Here is a 25819-nt window from a genome sequence, read left to right on the forward strand (position 1 = left end):
TTAATTAACCTCAATGGAAATTGCAGAAATACCTGCAGTTAGAAATAGTTATGTATAAGTCTGTGTTTAATTTATACACAGGGTATATTTCAGAAGAAATAAAGCAAACGTTGAGAGAGAATCAGTTTATGAGAGCTGGGAGAAAAAGGATTGAAGAAGTTTAAGGCTTAGCCTGGACATTGCTTTTTTTTTGAGAATAAAGGAGGAAAGGAATGAAAACATCAGAAAAATAAATCAGCAAGAAGACAGCTGTTATAAACAGAATGCTAAAATCACGTTCATAAGCATAAGTTTCAGAGCAAAAAAAGGCACCAAGAGCAAGAAGTCTGGTAGAAGTTTAGGTATCTGTGCCTGTTATTAAACACTGAATCAGGTATCAGACAGAGCTGGCAATACTGCCCTGCACATAACAGCTCTGGAGCTGACTGAATACCACACGCAGTAGCAGTGGTTTCACTAGTAAGCCCATAATAGCTAACCAGAGCTGGTGACGCTGCTGGAGAACGGGACCATGCTGCTCCTTCTGCACTTGACTGGGGGAAACATGGACAAAACTATAAAATTGCACCTTCAGCTCATATTAAATCTGTGAAGTTACACGAGGAAATGGCTTTCTCCAACTGTTTTTCAAACTCATGTTTCTGCACTGATGTCAGGTGTTTAATCTTGCTGCTACTTCCTCCCCATCCCCACATTCTGCATTCACACATATCTGATTGTTTCATACTGGATGTATGCTGAGGAGCCATGCAAATTTTTCTAGTCAACAGGATTGTGACAGAAAACTTAAACATGAAAGCCAAAATAGTACAATTTTGTATGAAGTTGCTACTGGAACTAGATGGTTTTTAAGGTCCCTAACAACCTAAATGTTCTAGGATTCTGTGAAAGCTGGTGACACAGACTTGTGTGTAACCAAGCCCACCTCCTAAGAGTCAAAAGTCTTACCTTTCTCACCTCCACAACATCAAGGCTTTCTGCCTCTTCCCCATTTCTAAAGTGCAGTGGCCTATGGCACACTCCAGCATACTGAAAACTGCATGAGGGAATGCAAATGTGTCCTCCTGGGGAGGGCTTCCTATTTCTAGCTTTAAACAACATTTAGTGAAACACCAAATTTAACAAGGAGAAGAAATAGCACTGTGATAATATGTTTGCTGTCTCCTCTCCCTTTCCCCAGTGTAACTTCTCCTTTTTGAACTACACTTATTATGACAAAACAGCAAAAAGATTTAATCCATCCAAGCAACAGTACTTCTGATGCAGCTAAAAACATCTGAATTGCCCCTCTGAGCTGAAAATCACTTAGAGAAAAACTGATCTTCCAGACTACTTTTTTGAATTATTGTCATCTAATCACGTTCCCCTACTTCAAAATCTAAAACTGTTCCAAAAAGTTAAAAAGGCACAGAAGGTTTTCCACATGAAGCAGCTGGGGGCCAAATTGATCACATCTACTCCCTGATGAATACAGTCTGAAGCAGATAGTATTGGAAAATGTGATTTTCAAAGCTGGGGAAGGCGCTCATCAATTCTACTTCTGAACTTGTTGAAAACATTGCTCAGCCTCTGAGCAATTGTGGCCTCTGATTCAGTCTCATGCAGAACTCCGTGTGAGTGCTCAAGGTTGTATCAGGACTAACCAAAGCACACAATGGGGAGAGATCACCAGCAGCACTTGCAGAACTTTCTCCTGATTCCAACAGACCAAAATCAACATATCCTTATGGCAGTTTGCAACCAGGCTGCCAGACACTGCTTGGAAAATCTGGATGGCTAAAAGTTTATTTCTCTTCAGATGATTATAAAGCAAGATCTATATATAAAAATTAAATCCTCTTCTGCAAGAACACTGACCTAAAACAAGTGACAGATGTGCTGTTCTGAAGCAATGCCTAAAGTTCAGGTTTAACTCTGCACTGTAAAACCAACAGGCTTACCTGGTCAATGGCCAAATTTAGAGCAGTGCTTAACCCGATTTTTTTTTAAAAGACATGGCCCCTGAACATATTTCTCAGGAAAAGTTGCTGTTGACACATCAGAGGAGTAGGAAATGGAAGGGCTCAAATATATTTTGAAAAAGAAAAGAAAAATTCGGTGCCTAAACTGATGTATTTCCATTCCTACCACACTGCAATAATTTTTGAGAGATCTGAACAGCTCTATCTGCTCCACCAGCAAATACTCAATACAAGAATCAACTACAGTGTCTTTCATCCGTTCAGGAAGGAACATAACAAGGTTTATGAAATAGTGTAATAAGTGCTTAGCCAAGTGTGTACACAGCTATAAAAAACTCATCCTACAGTGCAGTTTACTGATACTTAAAGCAAACAGCAGATGTTTCAAAAACTGAAGCAAGATCTATGCAGCCCATAGATAAGTGGAAAGGACTATAGGATGGCCTTTTGTCAGTCACTCAGATTTATGAAAGCTGATTAGATGATGCAAAGATCCTGTATTTTACAGAAATCCAGGCAGTAATTTTTGCCCAATATAATGAAAGACCTAGGTTTTTTCAGGAACAAGGATTTATTTAATTTCAGAATTCAGAGTACCTATGTCTACAGGGAAACAACAGGCCTATCTGCAGAGAAAGAGACAAGTACATATAAAGAATAAAAATTTTAAATTATTTACCCTAATAGGCTGGGAAGAATGCTGTAAAAACATCCTAAAATGTTTTTCAGTAGTTGTTCATTTCAGTGCACCAAGCTCTGGTGCAGGGAACCCCCATCACTTCAAGACCTAAGGGCTAACTGTTTCACACTGACTTCTTCCCTTTTACGTCCTCTGCCAAATTCTTCCTTTGCCTTCAAAATGAGAAAGCTAATAGTATTTATTCCCAAACACTACTGCAGATTAAGTATGTGCCTTCTTTACATCTCGGCTAGTAAAAAGCAAACATACACATTCAGCTGCTTGTCATAGTCCCAGGTCTGCCACTGTTAGTGGTGTCACCCAAAATACTGAACTAAAAGGTATTTTAAAATCACTTTCCACAAACATGTCAAAATAAGAAAAAAAAAAGATAAAAGTATAGATAACATTGCCTGGTCTCACATCACTGACTTCCAAAAAAAAAACTCAAGAAGGGACATGCTTTTGTTTCCTCTTTTCGCCAGCAATTAGACATCAAGCAGTGCTTCAGATGTTTGCTACAGGAGACAAAGATGCAATATTTGTATGGCTTAATGTCAGCAAAAGGCTTGCAATAATTTGCTCTCTAACCATAAAAGAACCGCTACGAAAATCGCATGGACAGATGTATTATCACAAATCCAGCTGTGACAGGACAAAATTTATACCCTTAAAATCTCTGATTAAGGAGTTCCCGTCATGAAATTAGAATGATGCAGCCTAACTACTCCCACCTTCCAGAGGAGAGAATAATAGTCCCCAGTTAAAAAAAACCAAAACTCCATCATAAAACCAGAGCCACTTAATCCACAAGGACCTTAAAAAGGGTTATTGGATCATACTGTTTTATTCACTATAAATACCTCTACTTCATGGCCATTGTTACAGAAGTAATTAAGTGATGATGAAAGACGACAACAGTATTGCCCATTAGGCAGAAATAATGGCTGCCAATTCACCTCAACTACAATTAGTGCAATATGCAATTTAATCAAAAACAAAGTTAAAATAGTTTTTCATATTCAAATGTACTTTAGTGTGATTTACTAAGAATGTGCAGGTGGAAAATAATTTATTTATAAAAATAGAACACAAGGATGCATAGATTCATCTACATAAATACACAACCCTCAAACGGTACATTAAAAAAAAAGTCAACTGCTTCTCATTATCACATGATGTGTACCTTAATGGATTTTTCAACACTTTTCAGTCTAGAGAAATGTGTATGTTTGGGACAGTCTAATTTACATTTATCCTATCAATTTTACCCCATCACACAACAGATGCATCTGATGTATAACTACATTAGAAGTCATCTAGTTTAAGATAAACAAAGCAATTTTTGAAATGAAACATTTTAAGATTTAAAATTGGAAAATCGTCTCTTATACTGATGGCTATTATGTCTTCAATGAAGTATGACCAACTTGCATAATTCCTTGCTGAAATAATTACTCCTATTTATGAAGTTTTAAAACAGCTGTTCAGCAACAGTAGTAAAACAATGGAGTCCTAAACTGATGCATCCATTGATTTCAAACCTTCACATTCAGTGTTGCAACTATCACATCTTCACAACCCAGAAAGAATCCCAGCTAATCTCAATGCATCTAATTCCATCTCCTGAGTTTTAGGTTGTTTTTACTACTAAAGCGTCTATCTCCATTTACCATATGTGTTTACTACTTAAATGCCTCTTGACATACAGATTTTTAAAATACAAGCCAATGAAACCAAGCTGCTTCTGGTGTACTAAAACCCCACATGAATAGCAGTACAAAAAAAATCCAATAGGTGGCAGATAATGTATTTCTTTGCTTATGATGTATACGTGTGTCCAAAAGTACCTGTAAATTTTAGATGATTTAAAACATGCAGTTTTACTTTTGGATTTCATGAATTTGACTATCAGATATTTAGATTCCATGTAATTTCAAAAGGCCAGCAATGAGGGAACCAAGACTCAGGCTGCACCCATAAAAACCAGTGTGCTAGAGCATGAAAAAAAAACCCAACAAAACAGCAGCTAGAGCTGCTGACTGGTAGCTCCTCTATGGCAGCTACCAACGGTACATTGCTATCCATTACAGCTATAAAAAACCAGGCAGCTTTGTCAAAGATGACCCAAAAGCTATGCTAAACTCTTACATTTCCTTTGACAAAATAATAAGCACAGTGCAGTGACAGGGTATTAGCAGTCTCTTAAAATAATTTATTTGAATTCCATACCAAGTGAAATTGAACCATGAGAGGTGAATTTGAGAAACTGAGAAAGAAAGCACCTTTGTAGCAAGATGATCATAAACATTTCTTTGACACAAATATTAAGGGTTTCCAGTCAACAACTCTGAGTCTTGGACTATTAGTATCACCAATTCTTAACAAAAAACTGAGACATGACACATTGCATCAGAGGGTATTTAGTGGCTCATACTTGTAACAATTAAAAGTCACATTTGAGCAAAAAAAAAAAAGAGAAAGATCCTTTTAAAAAGGCTGCTAAATTGTTTTAGGAAGAATCTTTCATTTTGATTCTAATCTCAGTTACAATAAAGTCTGTAGATTATACAAAAGAGCTCAAGACATCAACTCTAACAGACTAAAAGCTGCTCAGTAACCTACCTGTCCTTGCTGCAATGAGATGTGTTGCTTTATCAGGATCATCGGCACTAAGTACGAGATTCTTCACAATTTTAGCTCCAAGTGCTGTGGCATGATAGTGTTCCCGTGTCTTTTCAATAGGGAAGTTTGTCGGGTAAAGTCCACTAAATATGATGGTTACATCTGCCAAGACTTTACTTTTCAGTTCTGGTACTATTTTTCTGATGTCTGGAATTTCCTCAATCTCTTTTTTCAGATATTTATCATACTTGGTGTAATAATCAGTGTGAACTCGCACAAGGATCTCCTCAAGGTATATCAAATGGTCGTCGTCATCTGTATCATCTTCCTCCTCTTCCTCCTCCATGCTCTGGTCTAAGGACTCACCCATTGTAATTCCAGACTGTTCACTAATCTGAGATTCTGTTTCAGCTTCTTTCTTGTCTCCAGACCCATTTCCTAAATCACAAAGGCTTTCCTGTTCACTCTCCTCTTGAGCTTCATGATCAATTTTGTCCTGGATAATTTCACTAGGTAAAGACTGTGTTTCCCCAGAATGGTTCACCAGACCATCCTTTTTCTCATTCACATCAGTGCAACCCTCTTGCTGCAAATTTTCATCCTGCAGAGGTTGTTTGGACTTCTTCCAACTTCTCTTTTCCTCGTTGTCACTATCTGATACAGAGGTGGATGACTTTTTGGTATCCAATCCGTCATCACTTTCACTGTCACTGGACAGTTCAAAGTCCAAGTCATTTGTTATCTTCTCTTGGGTTTGCTGCTTCTCTGTAAGTGTTGTATCAACTTGTTCTGAAAAAATCTGAGATTCTTTCGTATTTGCCAAATCATCAGTGACCTCACTGTCCACTGTGTGACCAGTGCTATCATTTAAGGAGTCCTGGGCATTAACTTTATTATGAGAGTTCACATCCCCATCAGATGTTTCACTGCTTACAGAAGTACTCCCATTTGCAGTGCAAGTGTCCTTTGCAGTTTTCTTGAGACCATTACTGTGCTCTTCTACACATATAACATTCTTTATTTCTTCAACATCTTTTGCTGAAATCGCTGCTGAATCCAATGCCTCAGGTTTTGCAGAGTGGTTTGCTAAGACATAGGCAAGAAAGAAAACATATTTTTCCCTTTTTTTCTTATTTTCAGATTAAAGAAAATTTAATTTTCATTGACCTTAAACACAGAGTTTACATATGGACTTAGATTTAATTATGCTTGGAAGTGATCACTAGACTTTTCTAAGTTGTTAAAATTCTCTAGGTGTTAATGATTACTAGAGAGGACTCTCAAATATAAACATTACTTTTTTAAAGAAGTTAGATAAGCAATTTTTTTTCCTTTAAATCACAGGTCATAAGTAATTATTTGTTAACTCTGCAAGCATTAAAGGATTTATCTTGTAAATTCTACAATAACAACTCTGAGCAATGAAAATAACCAGACTGGGGGCAGATGGGCAGAATTTGTTTCAAAGTCCTAATCCAGTACTACATTATAAGAACTTTATAAATAAACAGCCATGTCTTTCATATTACCTAATTTTTATAACAAAATAACTGAACTTTAGCCCTTGAAAAGACATATGTATTTTAGCAATACAAAGATGCCATTCAAGCTTAATTTAAGACTGATGGAATGCAAGTAAAAGGGTAATAGAGTCAAAAGCAGAAGAATAGTTTTAGGATGTGTCCACAGATGTCTGCAGAAGCAGAGAAAGAATTAAAGAAACTGCAGACTTCCAAATTGTTGCACACAAATGCTCACTGGGAACACTGTGTGAAATCAGGCTATTTTGTCTCCCTTTTGTGTGCATGTTCCTGCCCTGCAAGTAAGGACAGGAGTCAAGTGTAGAGGTCTCACATCACAGTGACCCGGTTCAGGCTGATCATACTATTTCTACTGTTGTCTTGGACACTCTATCAACAAGGGAAAGAGCAATGTCACAAGTATTACATTAAAAAACCCAAACCCTTGGCTAAACTGGAAAAAGCCTGACAATTCTTTCTTATGACATTGTGTTTCAAATACATTTTGCCCTTAAATAATGACCAATTAATGTGTAATGTGTACTTTCTAAATCCATTATGTGTATTACACTGCTGAGCCTGTTGAACACAGGATTCTTGTCAAATGCCAGAACACTATGTTCACTAGGTGCTAAAAATTCACACTAATTTTATTAGCACGATTTAGACTGGGAGGCAAGCAGATTTCAACATTCATTTTCAGCAGTGTGTTGAGGCCAGAGTTTATTGCCTATTCCTCCAAGTCCCAAGGGCAAGGAAGGGGACTGAAGAGGTGAAACCTATAGAGAAGGAAAAGTCAGCAGGTTTTACATGGGGGTGTGAGGGAGAAAGTGTGTCCCCCTACACATTCTTGAAGAGTTTGGTGTATTGCCAAATCAGCTCTCAGCCACAACACTTCTGCTTCACTTCTGCTCTGGTGGACGCCAGAAGAAATGCTCTCAGTAAGAATAGTCCAGTTTTACCAAGCTACTCACATCTGTACTGTCAACTTCAACAGTCTGGGATTGCCCATCTGAGCACAACTGCAGTATTACTAAGACCATCTCAGTGACTTACATCTGTCATGCTTGAAAAGTGGACATGGTTTAAAAACAATCTAATTACCTTTCTTCTTCATTTGCATTTCTCTTGATCCAGGAGGTGCATTAATATCTCCTATCCCCTGAAAGTATACATATTTCTTCACAGTTATCAAATTGGGTGCAAACTTCCAAACATCCTCTCTATCATCAATGATGCAAACCATGGAATCTCCACAAGGAAAGAGATCTCTAAGAGACAAAATAATTGATAAATTATGCCAGTTTTAGAAATTTACATAGCAATGAAATAAATTTCTATGGATGTCCTGGTTTATTATGAGCATGTCTGCAGAACATGGAACTTACAAAAGAAACTTACAAAAAGCCAGCAATATTAAAATTATGGAATTCAAAACACAAGCTTTGAACAAATTAAAGTTAGTGGATAAAAGGGAAACAGCTCTTTTAAAATCTATGTTCCAAAGGCTAAAAGCAGAAAACAAGAAACATCTGTAAGAAAAAACCATCGCAACATTTCAGTCTTGATTTCTTTGGTTTTTGTCAACCAATAGCCCAAAGTCAACTTTCACAAGGTCAATACACTACCTATACAGATAGGTAAAAAGACACAAGAAGAGTTTCAAAGACTAGATTCATTCAAGCCAAGATAAAGGAAACAGAATTACTACTATCACCCATCACCTAGGAGGAAGAAAAGGTAGAGTACTTAAGATACATATAAAAAGCATCAAGAAAAGAAAAAAAAGCTTCTCATTTGCTACAGTCAGGTGTGGAGAGGCAATAACTTTTAGTATTTCATAAAATTGCATTAAACAGATCTGTCTTAGAAAAAAATCTTGGCTTTATACTCTGAAAAAAGAAAGAACACTCTGAAAAAGATCAGAATGTGAATTTAGACTAGAATATGAATTCAAGGCTCTAGATGACCTAATTTCAAGAAACACTAGGAACAGAAGGTGCTTTTAGCACATTTGAAAACCAGAATACTAGGTACTGAATTATGAATTAAACTCCAACTGAGAATTTTGGTTTAATTAAAAAACCCACAACATAAGTCATTATAATAAGATCACAAGACAAAGTGGAAATATGGTTGTTATTACAAGAATAAGAAGTGTAAGTGAAAACATGATGCCATGGCATCCCACTTACTGTTCTGCTACCACAGAACCCATTAAGTAGAGGAAATGCTGCAATGCCCAACACCTCAGTTTTACTGAGATGGTGTTGATATTTAAGAGGCAGACAAAGAAGGATATGAACATATTAAATGCAGAGGGAGTAATTTTTATTTTATTTTATTTAGCATATCTTCCCTGTTTATTGTCATGTTTTGTATAATACCTAAGATCCACATACATACCTAAGGTTCCCAGTTTTAGAAAATGGATCAATACATTCATCCCTTGACAATATCCGATGAGAAAAAAGCTTCTTTTCAGGGTCCAAAAATCCTTTTGGAAAAAGAAATCAAAAAGTTAATGTTCAAGATGTTTGTTCCTTGCTTATATTTTATATACTTCCGCTATTTTAATTTGAGCAACAGCAGTTTAACATACAATTTTGAGACATGAGATCAGATGGAAGAAAGTACAGTGGATCAAGTATTTGTAGCTAATTCAGTGAGAATTTTAAAAATTCCACCTAATTTTCTTTCAACATGGCAACAAAACTGAATTTGTGACAGCCAAATAAATATGGCTGAAAGAGATAGAGCAGGTGATAGACACACAATTTTTGCAACTTACATTTATCTCTCTATAGCTGGTTCTTTAAAGCTAAATGCTCTCCTTAGCTCATTATGCCTAGGGACTGCAGAGAAGTCTCACAAGAGTCGGCAATGTGCTGCAATATTTAAGCACAGTAGGAAGTTCAGAGACAGTTCCAGCCAGAGCTCTTGCATTTGTAGGTTTTAAGTTGTACCTCTAACAACTACTTCAATACATTTGCACATAATTAGTATATCCTGGAATTTCTAGAAATATTTACGCCCAGTTGTAGTAACTTTTCTGACTGCACTCTTTAAAACAAACAAACGAACAAATTAAAAAAAAAACCCAAAACCAAAACAGAAGCTATGCTAACTGATCTTCAAGCAAGATAAAGTGCTATTATTTAGGAAAATGATGACTTGGGTGTACAAACACACATGCACATGCTTCTGAATCTAGTCTGCAGCAATGAAGTTCACCTTCATGAGCAGATCACAGCCACATAATTGCTTAGAAAGAAACTGGCATATTACATGCTAACCTGTATTTTTTGTTCTACTGAATTAGTACTGAAACTAGTATCAACTTCTCATTTTTATGAATAATACAAAGCAGTCAATACTTACTTGGAAACCATCTTTTCAAGTTTTACTGTCTTTTACTTTAAATGATGGCCATATTATAACCAGAAACAGAATTCAAAATGACTACATAGTTGCTCTATGGACCAACTTTAATTTTCTTTCAAGGAGCTCAGATTTGCACAGAACACGTCTTCAACTCCTTTTAACAGTCTAGCTCCCAAGAGTACCTTAAGTTGGGACTTCAAAAACAAAGTCTAAAAAAACCCTAAAAATCAGTCATCACTTCTAAAAGTTGATCCTGTATGTAATAATATTGATGTGTAATTGGAATAACTTAAAACCCATAAAAGCAAGAAAATTCTGAGTTAAGGACAGAGGTTCAACCTTAACTCACCCGACTATGCTTAAGAATTGCTGCAAACTCGTAGAATCATCCCCTGTAGTGAGACCCTTGCAGTACCTAGGCATAATGAATTGAGAGAATTAGCTACAAAGATTTAGTGCTGTACACACATATACTTTGACAAACTACACAAGCTGTCACACAAGTTGCTGTTCTCCCCAACAAAACTCTCTTCTCCTAATTGTCTGAATACACAGGAACTCTCTCCACTGAATTAGACAGAAGTGCACTAATTACATGGCAAGAGGCCATGAGTGAGGCCCTCAGCCACAATGCTGCCGAGCTAAAACTGTAAGAAAAATGAAGTTGAACTAAAAAAGTCCAAATGCAGAAAGCCTGGCTGCCAGAGATTAGAGATAAGGTAGCATTCCTTAAGCTTCACAGTGATACTTTACCACTAAACTAAAAATACAATGAGGATAGAGCTCATCAAAGATCCATCTGCAAAGATACAAGCCCACCTTAGGAGAGTCCAAGATTAAGCTACCTGAGTAACAACATAGAAAACAGTACTGGTCTCTTTCTAAAAAGTTTTTTCCAGGTCAAATTGGTTTCTTTTAGATGTTACCTAATAACATCTTTTAGATGTTAGTCAAATAAATCAACATAAACAATTTGATGTTTTCACACAATTTGATGTTTTCACATCTCAGGGAAATGGCAGGTAACATTTCCCTAATTTCATAATTTGTTTTCTTCAACACACCTGCACCCACCAAAGCCACTCTCTCACTCTCCTCTGCAGCTGGACAGGGGAGAGAAAATATAAAGAAGGGCTCCTGGGTTGAGATAGGGACCAAGAGAGACTGGGACAAACTGAGCTTCCATTTAGTCTCATAAATTAGACACAGTGCTAGGTATGCCCCCAAGTTTCTTGAACAAACTGAAGACACTATAATTACCCTTGGCCACATTAGGAAGGACTATCCAGTGAGTCTACTCACTATAGCAGAGACTATTGCCCCAGCTGTTTGTTTCCCATCTCAGACTGGCTCTTTGCACACAGACTTACCAAATCGTATTGCCTGCTCTTATACAGACTCTCTTAAAAAATAAAATTCATAAATAAGTAAAAACTAAGTTAAGACCATCAGAAGATACAATGTGGAAAACTAACTCATATTGGCGATGTCTCAAATCTTAGACTGAGTTAAATAGCAGTTCCCAGGAGAAGTTATGTAACAGTTGGTACCAACATGAATTTGAATAAGTCCTTTTATTTATAAAACTAAAATTGAATTTCTGAAGAATTATGTTACCTTTAGTTCAAGTTGACATTCTACTTTACAACCTGGAAAGAGCTGTTGACCCAATCTTTCAAAAGCTGGGACAATTTCAGACACTGGTGATTATACATACACACTGTATACATCCTGTAATATACTTGCTGTAACAAACCATACATATGAATGCTCTCAACTTGGTCCTACTTCCTAAATTTCCTTGTAAATCTGGAGTGATTTCACATTGCTTTATCGTTACTTAATAGCTTCTGAACTTAAAACTCTGTGACATTTTATAACTAGCTTTTAAGCTGACATCTGTTTTAAATATACCAAACTTCTCTTATAGAGAGAAGAATTTAAGTAACAATTACTCAAAATAATTATTTAGTGGAGAAATACTCCAGGGAGCTCTAGATAATAAAATTCAAAGCTCATCTTCATAAACATACTACCAGATATCACTTCGTAAACATGTCAAACTAAAAAAGGGTTTAATATAAATTATTTCAGCAGATATAAATGGTGTTTACAAATATCAGCTAATCCCACTTAACAGCCAGCAGGAATCAGCTGAGATGAGAGAAAAGGACTAGGATATGAAAGGTGCAGCTCAGAGTTCAGGATTCACAAAGATATATAAGAAGTCTACAGAGGACTTAAGCAAACAACCTTTTTCTTGTGAAAAAGTTCCCCAGGATTTTATTACAAGTTCTTTCTTTATGTAACACAGGGATAACAAAGTATCAAACTGACAGCTCTGTGAGAAACCATTTTACCAATACTGCCATCAAGTGTTCTCTATATGTATCAGCCACGTATTCCTCCAGAACTGCATCTTGGCTGCACAGGGGGACCAAGGCCTGTACCCAATGCTCGTCCATAGACTTCAGCTGAAACGATCACCAGCCCTGCACAAATAACCCACTTGCAGTTTGAATGCTTCTGATGAGGTCAAACAGCTTCAGGCAGAAACCCACAAGTCTGTTGGTGACAGGAAGCAGCAGTACCCTATTTTGGTGGCTATTCCCTCTATGGAATAAACGGGGTAGCCTGAGCATGGTGACAGCAAAAAGTGTCAGCCTACGGCAGCACAGGCAATCCACACTGGGGCTCAGAGACTAAAATGGGCAGTGGACCAAATCACACATTGAGAGAAGACAGGGAAAGCACTTAGACATCCTGATTTAACTACCTCTGCAACTCCTCCCTGACTCTGAAGGCCACTTGCTATAGTCTAGCTTCTGACCTTAGGCTAGATCATGGCACACAGATCCAAGTGACGAAGACTGTCCCCTCACTTGTATTTAAACTGAGTGAGAAGAAAACTATTCTCTTTTGCCACAGAAAATAAAAATGCATTCTAAGGACAGAAAGGCACAGAATTGTTCATGCATTAGCAGTACACAACACTTAATCCAACAGCAAGACTGACAAAGCTTTAGGAAGATTTTTCAAACTATGGTCAAAGACTGAGCAACATAGAAACATTCACTTGGATTGGCAGGACAGGACATACCTCAAACCTTTCAACGAGTATTAGCTGGTGACCACAAATACCACATTTTGACCACAGAAATATTGTATGTTGCCATTCAGAAGTCTCTTATAATTGCCATTAAAAGCCTCTTCTATGGCATTTAACATGCATAAAGAATTGTCTGATTATGTATTTTTTTTTTTCTGAAGTGTTTTAGAGCTAACTAGCTCTCTATTTTGGAATCATCCTTTCTTGCCAAGAAGTGAGATTACTGAGACATTGTTGTTCAAAACACTCCTGGCAATATGACACAAAAAAAAAAAAGCAAATGTGAAAGACAACTTAAAAAAAAAGCTAGGAGACATGGAACAGCAGTATGGATAGTCTGACACAGTTATAACCTAAAATATTGCTAATTATATTATCTTAGACCAACAGACTTGATAAAGGGAAGTTTGAGGAGAAAATGCTTTTCTGACAGAGAAGACTAAAATTGGCTTTTACCCCATCTTGATAGTTTAAACTCATGGTGTCCCTCCAAACATGATTCAGACCCATACACTCGCATGACCAGGGCAAGTTTCTTTTATGCTTCTCAGAAACAAGAAAACATTTCAGCCAGAGCCAGTGACCCACACAATAGACTACCACTGTTATAATTCAAATATAAGTTTTCACTTGGAGATTTTAAGTTCTTGAGAAAAAGATGTGAAAATATTGCTAGATTTCTGTTTTTCATTAAGTGTATCTCAGCTCCAGGACATAAACAGAAATGCTGTAAACAGATTTATAGCAGCAGAACTTCCTTTGGTGAAAGGAAACCATACGGGGGTGGCGTTCCTCACAGGATGAGATGATGTCACATTGCTGAATTTTACAGAACAGTTATATTAGATTTGTAAGACAAGCGAAGTTGCAGATCATTGTTAGGGTCCATCAACATAATTTCTTACTTAATAAGAAGGTACTAGTTAACAATCTGATTCTCTAACCATCAGTGAAACAAAGCAAATCTAATGGGGGAAAAAAAAGGATTATTTCTGAAATTACAGGCCATACAGGCACTGCCTTGTAAAGTAGCTAAGAATTCCACCCACAGGACTATTTAGGAAGTGGCTTTGCACAAAACAAAGAACAAATACTTGAAAACAACTGCATAAAGAAAATTAGTTATGAGTATGAAGTCAGGGTAGGTAAATATTGTTAAATGAAACATACTACTCACCAGCAATTGTATGTGCATACAGTCTGCTGCCAAAAGTAAAAACATGTAATTCATAGAGCTTGGCAATTTTTTCCAGGAATTCCTTACAATGAGGACGCAAACGTGTGTGCAACATAGGCTCACCTCGCCCTAACTGGAAATGAAATATTCCCTAGAAGAAAAACCATGTTGAATATTATCAAAATAGCAAACAAAAATGTCAGCATTCCAGAGCTACCTTCTTCCCTCACTTCAACTTTATTTGGTCTTACTCAAAGAGGGTTTTGGTCACAGGATTATGTAGATAAGTAAAATCCAAAGCATGTTTCTGCTCTGTGCCAGGCAGTCCAACAATAATGCTTTCAAATGCAGGAAACTGCATTGTTGAAAAATTTATGATGCAGGTGTCTTTCATTCAAATCTTCATTTATGGCAAACCAATCTGAGAAACTTCTCAATGTGCTCATTTCACAGAAGTTCAGGATCTCACTACAATCAATACCTCACAGTGAACTTCTGACAGACTCATTTCAATCCGCATTGAGCTCAAAGAAAGTATTTTATTTTATCCAGCAAAGTCTGCCTATGGAAACACAGCAACAGAGAGCAAACCAGGAAAGAAGCTTATAGATTGATCCCAGTTAAAAACCTCACAATATTTAAAAAAATATTTTTCTCCAAACCATGAATTTATACTGATAGAGGCATAGCCTTTCAGACACACAAGATTTTTTAATCCTTAAGTTGAATACTCATGGTTTCCTTTCCTCTTAATTGCAATGCACATTTCTAGCTTGCTTTTTCCTAGCAATTGTGAACATATGCTTAGCCTACTGGACCGAATGGCTACATGCAAGAATGGCAAGAGGAAAGAAAAGAACTAAGCAATCACAGTTCTTCATGCTATTGATGTTTGAATTTGTATCCTCTTTTTCCAGACACTGTACACATTTCAACGTGTTTCTTGATTTAGAGTTTCCACATTCGAAATGTTACAAGCCAATATCCCTTGTCAGTTCAATAACAAGTGTTTCGTGAAGAAATTAAACACAACCTCTCCCCTCCTTACTCCCCCAAAAAAGATTAAAAAAAAAAACCCTACACATACTCATGGAATGACAGACAAAGGAACACAGGATTGCTCAAAAAGGGACTTTGAACAGTAATTCACTGTATCTGCCTCAGAGTTGGTAGTCACATTACTGAGTACTCAGCTTGTGAATTGCAGAGGAAGGAAAGCAGAGATTAAAATTAGCTACCTGAAACATCTCTCAAAATTATCATAAAGGAAAAGTGCAGGAAAGCATGAATGGATGAAAGAAAAATGTCCATTTAAATGTAGAGAAAAAGGAACATATTACAGAAGACTTGCTTCTCATTTTCTTTTATTCTTCAACTACAATTCTACCTAACCACAGAATGTTCTGTTAAAGAACCATCATTTAAATATTGTTGGAAACACTTCTGTTGTTATATTGGATTGAAAGGTAACCCCAGATACCTTATTGGACATTTGCTGGCAGTGCTGTTCTGTAGTATGGATCAATGTCTGGTCCAAATCTACCATGAGCACCAGTTTTCTATTTCGATGCAGTCGCTGTTGATCTTCTCTTCCCAGCTGCTCAGCTTGCTGTAACAGAAATATTCACTGCTAAGCTTAGCTTCATAGAAATACATTGGGTTTATCACCTTTTGTGCACACCTGAAAAGCCCTTCTGCTACAAACTAACTGCACAAGAAATGATGCCTCAACATAACTGTAGCAATGGCAGCTGTGGAACAATTTTTTTAATAGAAAAAAAAAAAGCTCTCAAAGTCTACTCTCAGATCTTTGTGACACTATTACCTCCTAAAATTCAAAAACTCAAAACATTCAAATGTAACAAATCGTGACAGCGTTCACAGAGGTTCTTGGACGAGGGGAGAGAGGAGAATGTTGACTCCATGTTGAGAAGGCTTGATTTATTATTTTATGATATAGATATTAGATTATAACTAACTAAAAAGAATAGAAGGAAAGGTTTCCTCAGAAGGCTAGCTAAGAATAGAATGGAATGAATAACAAAGGTTTGTGGCTTGGACAGAGAGTCTAAGTTATGTGGTCTGTGGTTGGCCATTAATTGTAAACATTCAAGATGGCCCAATCACAGACACACCTGATGCATTCCACAGCAGCAGATAACCATTGTTTACATTCTGTTTCCGAGGCCTCAGCTTCTCAGAAGGGAAAAAATCCTAAGAAAAGATTTTCACAAAAAGATGTCTGCGACAACAAATAAGTAACGATTGATTTAAGGCCCAGTGTCCTGATATGAAATAGCAGTTACTTTGAACACAAAGCAAAACTCATCAGTAGGTGTGAGAACTTTTCACTGCTATGTCCAGCAATTTTGCATAATTAAGTACAATATGTCTGAAAACCCCACACTAAGTATTAAAGCTGACATTCCTGGTCACCAAAATGATACCTGTGAACTTCAAATTACAGAATGTACGCCTTCAGACATAAAAAGCTAAGATTATGCAGTGTCACACAGGCACTAGCATTAAGACCTCATAATCCATATGATCCATAATCCTCACACAACTCATAATCCAGTCAATATTTACTCCTCCTGCACATATTTACAAACTTTCCAAGTACCACATGAAGCTCTGTGTTCACCTGATAGACTTCTGATAGCAAGTTGCAGTGTTACCCTCAAGACAGGTGAACTTAAAAGTAAAGTTAGAGCACTACAAAGCAGCAAGGATCAAGGGCAAACTGCCCTTTGAAACACTCCTCTATCATGGGGACACCTCTAGCTGCTTACATCTTCAGTTTCCCTCACTAGAGTTCTTTGATGAATTACCAGAAAAAAAAAATCAAGTAGTAACATAAAAAAGTATAAAGAGACCAGGTTGATAAAGAAGATAAACAGAATGTTCATCTTCAAAATAAACATGCTCTTTCCCCATCACAAACTGAGGAATAAACAAGCATATTTTGATAACTCAGATGAATGTTTTAACTATTAACAGATTCAGAATACTTATAGTATTTGAAAAATAATGAAATAATTTTACCATCCAGGTAAGTTGCAGCAAACTACCTTCACCATATCTAGTGGGTCAATTTCAAGGTGAAGGTTAAAGCTAGGTTTCAGAGACATTGCAAGCTTTGAACAGATGTCAGCTAATGGAACTTCTCACTAACTGTTCACTCTTGGTGACAAAAATGTTTGTCTGCTAAGTTTACAGGCTGCTGTCAAACTGACATCTTTGCAGTATATAGCTCCAAGAAACACCAGTATGAACCATGAGAAAAATCAATCTACACTAAGATAAACTCACAAAACCCTGGGGCCACTAATGTTCAACCCCAAATTCTTCTTCAAATGGACACCAAATTTCCTGTATCAAGTACATACCTCCTGTAATTAAGTTTCTCAACTGTGGAGCTACTGTGAAAGGTATGAACAAAGAAAGCAAATGATGGTACCTACCTCAGAGCTAACCTTCAGTTCTGGGACACTGTGAACCATTGATACGGTTGCTGTGGATAACGGTACGCTCTGCTTTCCATTCTTGCTTCGAATCCTAATCACATAGGGAAAAGAAACATCACATGAGAGAAAAATAGTTTAGCAAAATGTTAAATGGACTAAAATCTGTAGCCTCAAACTATTCACCACCAAAAAAATTATTAAAAAGAGCTATTTTAACTAACACACTTTTTCAAATTCTTGCTAATGCAAGTTACTAGACAAAATGGATTGAGATCAAACAAGCTCACCAGAAAAAAAAACTGCAAAAAGTCACTGTACTAAGTTATACTTCCATACAATTGTTTTGTAACACATGCTTTCACTAAGATGAAACACATTTATGGATTGATTTGCATCAAAAAACAAGCTATAAACTAGTGAAAACTACCAAACCACTCAAATTTGAAACTACTCAGTTTCTTTTTTTTTTTTTGCAATCACTCAGCATGCAATTATCTACTTGTTTTCCAAGCCAGAATATGAAAAATATGAGCAAAGGATAGACACAAAGTTACTCTCTGCACACAGAGTGACTTATGGGTGACTGCTGCTTCAAAAATACCATTGGAAAAAAATGATGTGTACATATATAGATATCAACACAGAATAGGTGTCACCCTTGTGTGCATATACATATATGTGAGACCGGGTGTGTGACTGCACACACAAGTACAAAATTGCTTCAAAACTCAGAAAATAACCCTCTATAGGATCACTTTCACTATCTTACATCAACCAACTTATTGCGAATTCTGACATCTAATTGCTCAACAATATTCAAAAAACCTGCCATACAAATTTTGACCTAGGTGACACATGCACATCTTTTAATTCTCCCATGTACCAGTCCCATCAAGGACAAGATTTGGTATCAGATCTACAACAAGAGTTAAACCAGATTTCACTTTGTGATAAGCAAACTGCTCAGGATCAACTGTACTGAACTGAATTGAGGCAGACACAACCACAGAGAGGCATCTTTCCCTGTACCATAGTGTATGGCAGCATTGATGTCCAGTACAAAAAAATACAAAAGTATTTATTTGGTCTGAAGTCTGTACATTTTAGTATCTTACATCCTTTGCTTCAGATTTCAGAAAAATTAATCTTTAACCCTAAATGGCATTTTAAATGAGCTTTTAAAAATTAGACATAAGACATAGTAAGAAGTATTAAGTGAATAAAACTCAATTTGCTGGACACCTTGAATTTGTCTGGATTTATTATATGAAACGATAACAGTAGAGCAATATTTAGATGTGACTGTATTCAAACCTCAAATCAAGTGTTCATTCAGGACAGATAAAGCCCTATTCATGATTATCCTGACTTTGCTAGGTTTGCCAAATAATACTTGTTTACAAAATATTAATATTTAACTCTAAATAAAAAGTTATATCCAAACATTAACCAAGCTACTTCTTCCACTCTCAATATCCAGTTCACTTGCACTGGTTTGTGGGACAATGTTCACAAAATAATTCTTAACAATGAGCATTAATTAAAATGAAACATAAGTATTTCCAGCCAAATGAAATGAGTATGCAACATTAATTTATAAAATCCAAGCAACTATACAGCTTGTTTTGGAACAGCTGTTGAATTAGTAATTTGCTATGCATAAGAAACATACTCTTTACCAAGCAATGAGACACAGCAAAGGAGAAATACAATCATTTTTTGAATTTGCTTTCTTTTTTTTTTACCTAAGGCTTAAGTTCTTTTAGTTCCATGGCATAATATTTCACAAAAAATTGAAAACAGTTAAGAAGCCTTAAATTGAAAGCACTGGAGACAAGCTAGCTCCCATTCAGACACAGTACAAATGAAGCAAGGGCATATGAAAGAGACTGCTATTACCTCTAAGCTATTTGCACCTGCACAGATAAAGCTCTCAAGTTTATTAAGCAAGCCAATCTTGACACACCATACAACTCCCAGTCTCTGGTGAGTACATGGAAAATCAGTGTGCTGAGAATTTACCTCTCTACCCATGCTCCTTATATTTTCTACCTAAGTTACCCTCCATTACCTCAATGAAGAAAGAGCATGCACAGTTCTTAAATCCTAAATGAGTAGGGCCCTCAGAGCAGCCTTCTCTTTACAACCTTTAGCAACCTGAAGGTTCCTGGAGAGGAACTATTTACAAGGATGTGTAGAGACAGGACAAGGGGGAATGGCTTTAAACAAAAAAGGGTACATTTCATTAGCTGTAAGAATGAAATTGCTCTCTGTGAGGGTGATGAGGCACAGGAACAGCTTGTCCAGAGAAGCTGTGGATGTCTCATCCCTGTTTAAAGCCAGACTGGATGGGACCCTGAGCAACTTTGTTGAGTGGAATGCTCCTCACAGCAAGGGGGTTGGAATTAGATGATCTCCAAGCCCCTTCCAGCCCAGAATATTTTATGATTGTATTAGATGAGAGAAGGAAGAGCTTGAATTCCTAATCAGAAGCAAGGAGAAGTTGGAAAAAAAAGCTGACAATACTTACTGAGTTAAATCCTGGCCACATTCTGCACACAAGCCTTTCATAACAACAGGATGGCTGCAACCTTCCAGTCTCACCAAGACAGCCCTGAAAAAGTCATAGGCATTCCATTTACAGAAGGCAGATTACAGACATGTAGATTAGTAACCCATAGACTGAATTAATTCAAGGAATAAATTCTGGTTATGACTTGAGTTTCATAACCTCAAGATATATGCTTTTGCCACAACATGGCGAAAAAGACAATCATCTATATTTTCAAATTATTAATTTTCACAACTTTAGAAGCCAACTGAACCATATACTAGGGTCAGTTTCTAAGCACAGTTTAGCAAGGAAGTTCAATGAGAACAAGTATTGTTTGTCCAGAAACAGTTTACATTCATTTACATACAACTCCCCATCAATACCCTACTGAGCTACACAGTAATGAAAACCAAATGCAGAAACTTTAATATCAGAGAACAGCTCAGGTTCTCTTTTAAAATCAGAGTCCAACCATTAACCTAACACTGCCAAACCCACCACTAAACCATGTCCCTAAGCACCACATCTGCATGTCTTAAATTCATCCAGGGATGGTGTCTTGACCCTTTCCCTGGACAGCCCATTCCAATGCTTGACAACCCTTCCTGTGAAGAAATTTCTCCTCATATCCAGTATAAACCACCCCTAGCACAACTTGGTAATTTCCTCTCCTCCTATTGCCTGATACTTGGAAGAAGCAACTCCCATCTGGCTACAGGCTCCTTTCAGGCAGTTGCAGACAGTGATAAAGTCCTCCCTTGAACCTACTTTTCTCCAGACTAAACACTCCCAGTTCCCTCAGCTGCTCCTCATCAGACATGTGCTCTAGATTCTTCACCAGCTTCACTGCCCTTCTCTGGATATGCTGCAGGACTTCAATGTCTTTTTTGTACTGAGAAGTCCAAACTTTAACCCAGGATTTGAGGTGCAGCCTCACCAATGCCAAACACAGGGGCAGACAAATTCTATACCAACTTAATCTTATTATTTTCATGGCAGACATATATTGCTTCAATCTTCTCATAAAAATATTTTAATTTCTGATCCATAAGCCTTGACTCACCACATGTTGAAATAAAGACATAGGAACTGGTATTTTATTCTTTCTTTTAAACAATGGCTAAAACCAAACCAGAAATTGGAGCTGGAAACAGAGAAGTGTGACATTCACTATTCCAAACTCAAACTCTTTAGAAGACAAACTCTAATTTTCAGCTGAATAGTCCAACTAAAGTATTCCTGATCCAGTTATCAAAATTCCTGGTCTTGAAAATATCATTATTTATTTTCTCTCAAACACTTAACAGTCATTGTAAAAGACTTGTTTCTGTCATTATAGATGGAGAAATTGATCTTTCAGACTTCCTATTTTTAAAAAATTCTAAGTAGATAGCAGTACTTCAGCTACTACAAAATTTCACCAACTCTGTGATACTGAGCTACAGCATCTCTCTAATATTAAAAAAAATTAAAGGTCAAGCAGCTAAAAAAAACCCAACCAAAAAGCAAAAAAACCCCAAAATCTGAGCTCTTTCATATACTGACTGTAGTGTCTGAAGTATGGCTTCAAACCTGTATGCAATAAGCAGACTGCAACATGAAGAAAACTGTTTTGCATGCCCAAATCTCTCATTCATATATCTGACTACTAAGCATTTGGGAATTCTACAGAAATTCAGTTTCTAAATAATACCTGCAACTGATGACTCTACTGCAGTAGAGAATGATGAACAGAAGAAGAATTTTCTGCTTGGGAATTACGCCTCCTCTTCCTGTGTAGGCATCTCAGATCACCTTTTTTTTTTTAAACATGGTATGTATTTCACAGAAAACAAATTTCCAGAAAACAAAGAAAAACAAAAAAAAAAACCAAGACTCTTGGCTCTTTAAAAGAGCTGCACAAGATAAAGTGGCCCTTCACTGTGTGATCATTTCACAGATTGCACAGAATTTTGGTCTCCTCTCATCCCCCTATGTTTGCATTATTTCATCTGACTCTTCTCCCCACTCCCTTTGACAATATCTCTATCTTTCTGTCTTTCACCTTGATTCACTGCAAAGCTCCCTTTTAGGCTACCAATGCACACTAATGACTACGCCATTTTCATTCTCACCATGTGCTCAGTGTACGAATCAGAGATTACAGACACACCTAAAAGGCCAAAAAACATGCTCCACAGTACAGGGTACAGAAACATGCTTAAGAGATTACAGTGCCTGAGTTTATACCCCAAATGAATTGGTTTTCAATAGTTCAGAAGAAAAAAGCCTTTTAACGCCAGCTTGGAAGTCACAATATCTCTAGACATTCTCTACTTCACAGTGAAAGTAACCTCACACTCCAGGTATGCAACAGGAGAAGCTGGCATACTCCGGGGCCAAGATGTGATTCAAAATTGGACATGCAAGAGCAATGAGTCTTTTAAGAAAATTAGAGTTCTAAGTTACTCATTGATACTGTTCCTAAACAGCACCTCTGTACCTTATCTCGTACCAAGCATGACCACTAAATAGCATTTTCCTCTCCTGCAAAATCTAAACACAACCAGAACTCCTGGCCACACTTACATGTACTGGAGATAAAAAAAAAAGGACATGATACAAAGTCCTCTGTCATATTGTTCTCTGTAATGCTTAACCCAAAGGACACAGGAAGAACTCCAGAGCTGTGATAAAGCTCTGAGCAACATACAACCAAAGGATCAAGTTTCAATTACAACTGTCAGGATCTTAGGCAGACCTCTCTCAGGAAAAAAGCCCAACACTTCTTAGTGCTGAAGAAGGAAAGCCTCAACTCTACTAAGGCTAGGCATACTTAAATTTTAGCACATGTGTTTTAATTACTAAAGAGGAACAAACACAGACCTCAAGTAGAACAACTTTTTTAAATTTCATGCCTAGAAGCTCTCCTTTACTTTTGAAGTCAGAGATTTTCAAAATGTAATGGCCAAGATCAAAGCCAACTATCAGACAAAAGTGAGCTGAATCAGAGTGTGCATGACTGGTTTTAAATGGGTGCATACACCAAACACAGGTTCAGGTTTCTTCCTGTTCTCTTCTCCGGGCTGTAAGTGAAACCCACTTAGAAGAACAGAGCCTTTCCCTATTCCATTTCTACAAAGATAAAACAGATTTCTCCTCCCACCCCCTCCAAATAAGAGGAACTAGGGCACACTTTACTGCTGGCAACATTAACAGCATCCTTATCTTCTTCAGGATCCACACCGTGATAAGCAGAGCTAACTGGCTACTTCAACAACAGCATTCCAAGGAAACTGCCACAAAAGATGCAAAATCTTTTTCTAGTTTTACAAACTGTCCCAACTGTGCTGATGAGCTGGGTAAAGAAACTGGGTAAGAATCACTGCACTATGACAAGCAAACTTTTTTCTGAGCAACCATGGAGGTGGTAGATCATTCCAATACCCAGTCTGATAGCTAAATGACTGCAACAGAACCACGAACCACCCACATGGTGTCTTTAGTACAATGAAGCTCGAACTAGTAAATAAGGAAACCTACTCTGGGCCCTTAATCACATTTTTTCCAGATGTACATGTAAACAACACAGAAATTAGGCAAGCCATTAAGGTAAAATTTTACTTTTTATGGCCACAAACATGAATTGGAACAGATATTTACCAAGAGCCTCAGGATGCAACTGATCATAAGCTCATCACTGTTCTCCCAGTACTTACACACACTCTATTTTTAAACCAAGTCTTTTAATAATATATCTGCTTTAAGGAAGCAGCATGGTAAAGAAAAAACCCAAGGGGGAAAGTTTTTATGAAATCCAACATGAAGGTTTTGCTTTTATTAACAATGGAAGTTAATGCTTGTGCTAATTCTAAGGCCTGGTCATTACTGTTGACTCCAAATGGAAGAACTTTGTATCAAGCATAACCTGGTTCCTGGTAACTGATTTACATTAGAAAGATAAAAAAGAGTTCCTCTATTTGTGCTACACCTCAGTTGTAGCAACCAGTTTACTGGATCAAGGGAACCCACTGCAAACAAAAAGCATTCCCCGAAACATTTTATTATTGCTTAAATTTTCTTTTGTGGTTGGTCATTTTTTTTTCAGCATGTCTAACACTTCCAGCAGCAAGTACAAGAGTTAGAGAACAACAAAAACAAGAACTCCCTGAGACTTTTTTCATAATAAGCTTACTATTTACATCAGGAAGGGCTGGCCAGCTGCAGCACATGAGTACAACGGCCACAAGATATCTTCACAGCTGTCTTCAGTAAAGCCCTGTATCATAAGGATACTCAGCATAACACAGGAATAGAGAGGTTTCCTCTGTTACTCAGAACAAGTCAAACCTGACTGTACATTAACCATGGCCTTCTATTACAGCTTGGCTTCACTTCCAGAGGCAACAGCTCCAATGTCATGCTGCCAGAGAAAGGCAATAGCCTACTTTCCTTACTCCCCACCCTCGCGTTTCCCCTGAAAGCCCACCCCCTCCTCTGGCACTACCAGAAAAGACAATTTCAGTACCCTGCAAGATAGAACTCACTAGCCCTAACCAAGTTTTCTGCTGGTCTTAGAGGCAAGCAGCTGGTAAAACCAGTCTAGCAAGGGTGACCGATCAAAGCTGCAAATGTTCCACAAACAAGGCTAAGACTGGGGAAAGACAAGACACAGTTTGAACAACTCACATTTTCTCTCCACAGTAAACAGGCCACTTTGTTAGCATTTATCTTGCCTATCTGTAAAGACTAGCTTGGACAACTCCAAGTCATGGAAACATAAGTCTTATTTATTATCTTAAAAGTCTGCTTCAAGATATCATGCACTGACATTGAAAATACAGTGCAATTTTCCAAGATGAAGGTACTGCCCTGCACTGATTCATATCTCATGCAAGATACGGCAGCCAAGCAATTGCTGGGTTTCCTCAGTTCTGTTTGGTATAAAGAGAGACCTCAAATACCACAAGAAACACACAGACCAAGTTGTGACTGTGATCCCTTAGAGCTGCTGCCTTCAATCTGACGCCACATGCCCTTCCAATTTGCATTAGAAGATGTCCAAGAGTAGTAGTGCAGCAAAAGGAGATGCTGGTGTGCAAGCAAACAGAATAATCACTGCCTTGTTTGGCAGAATGCTCAAGGGGATTTTACTGGCAAACTGTCAAGGGGTAAAAATACCAAATGAACACATCTCCAGATCAATGATTATTAATACCAACCATTACTGAATCAACCAACTGATCCACAACAAATATGAGCATAAAATCCTTCAGTTGTCAGATGAAGTTAGCATCAACCTAAAGCCTGCTTCTACGGTTTCATTCGTCAGATTTCCGAAACACTGATATTTTTGTTTGCTTA

The 25819-nt window shown here is 37.3% G+C and overlaps 1 protein-coding gene across 1 annotated transcript in view; it reads right to left on the reverse strand.

The window, feature by feature from the left end:
- CTDP1 (CTD phosphatase subunit 1) overlaps window positions 1-25819 on the reverse strand; it is a 96728-nt gene that overhangs the window by 62458 nt on the left and 8451 nt on the right. Inside the window, exons 2-8 of the mRNA XM_058803658.1 lie at window positions 20453-20536; window positions 17920-18013; window positions 15936-16064; window positions 14456-14606; window positions 9192-9282; window positions 7890-8056; window positions 5266-6351 (exon numbers count right to left, since the gene is read on the reverse strand). Coding sequence (XP_058659641.1) covers window positions 5266-6351; window positions 7890-8056; window positions 9192-9282; window positions 14456-14606; window positions 15936-16064; window positions 17920-18013; window positions 20453-20493 — 1759 coding nt within the window. The 5' untranslated portion in view covers window positions 20494-20536. The remainder of the gene's footprint in view (window positions 1-5265; window positions 6352-7889; window positions 8057-9191; window positions 9283-14455; window positions 14607-15935; window positions 16065-17919; window positions 18014-20452; window positions 20537-25819) is intronic.

Source organism: Ammospiza caudacuta, chromosome 1, assembly GCF_027887145.1.
Source record: "Ammospiza caudacuta isolate bAmmCau1 chromosome 1, bAmmCau1.pri, whole genome shotgun sequence".
In the NCBI taxonomy this organism is placed as follows: Eukaryota; Metazoa; Chordata; class Aves; order Passeriformes; family Passerellidae; genus Ammospiza; species Ammospiza caudacuta.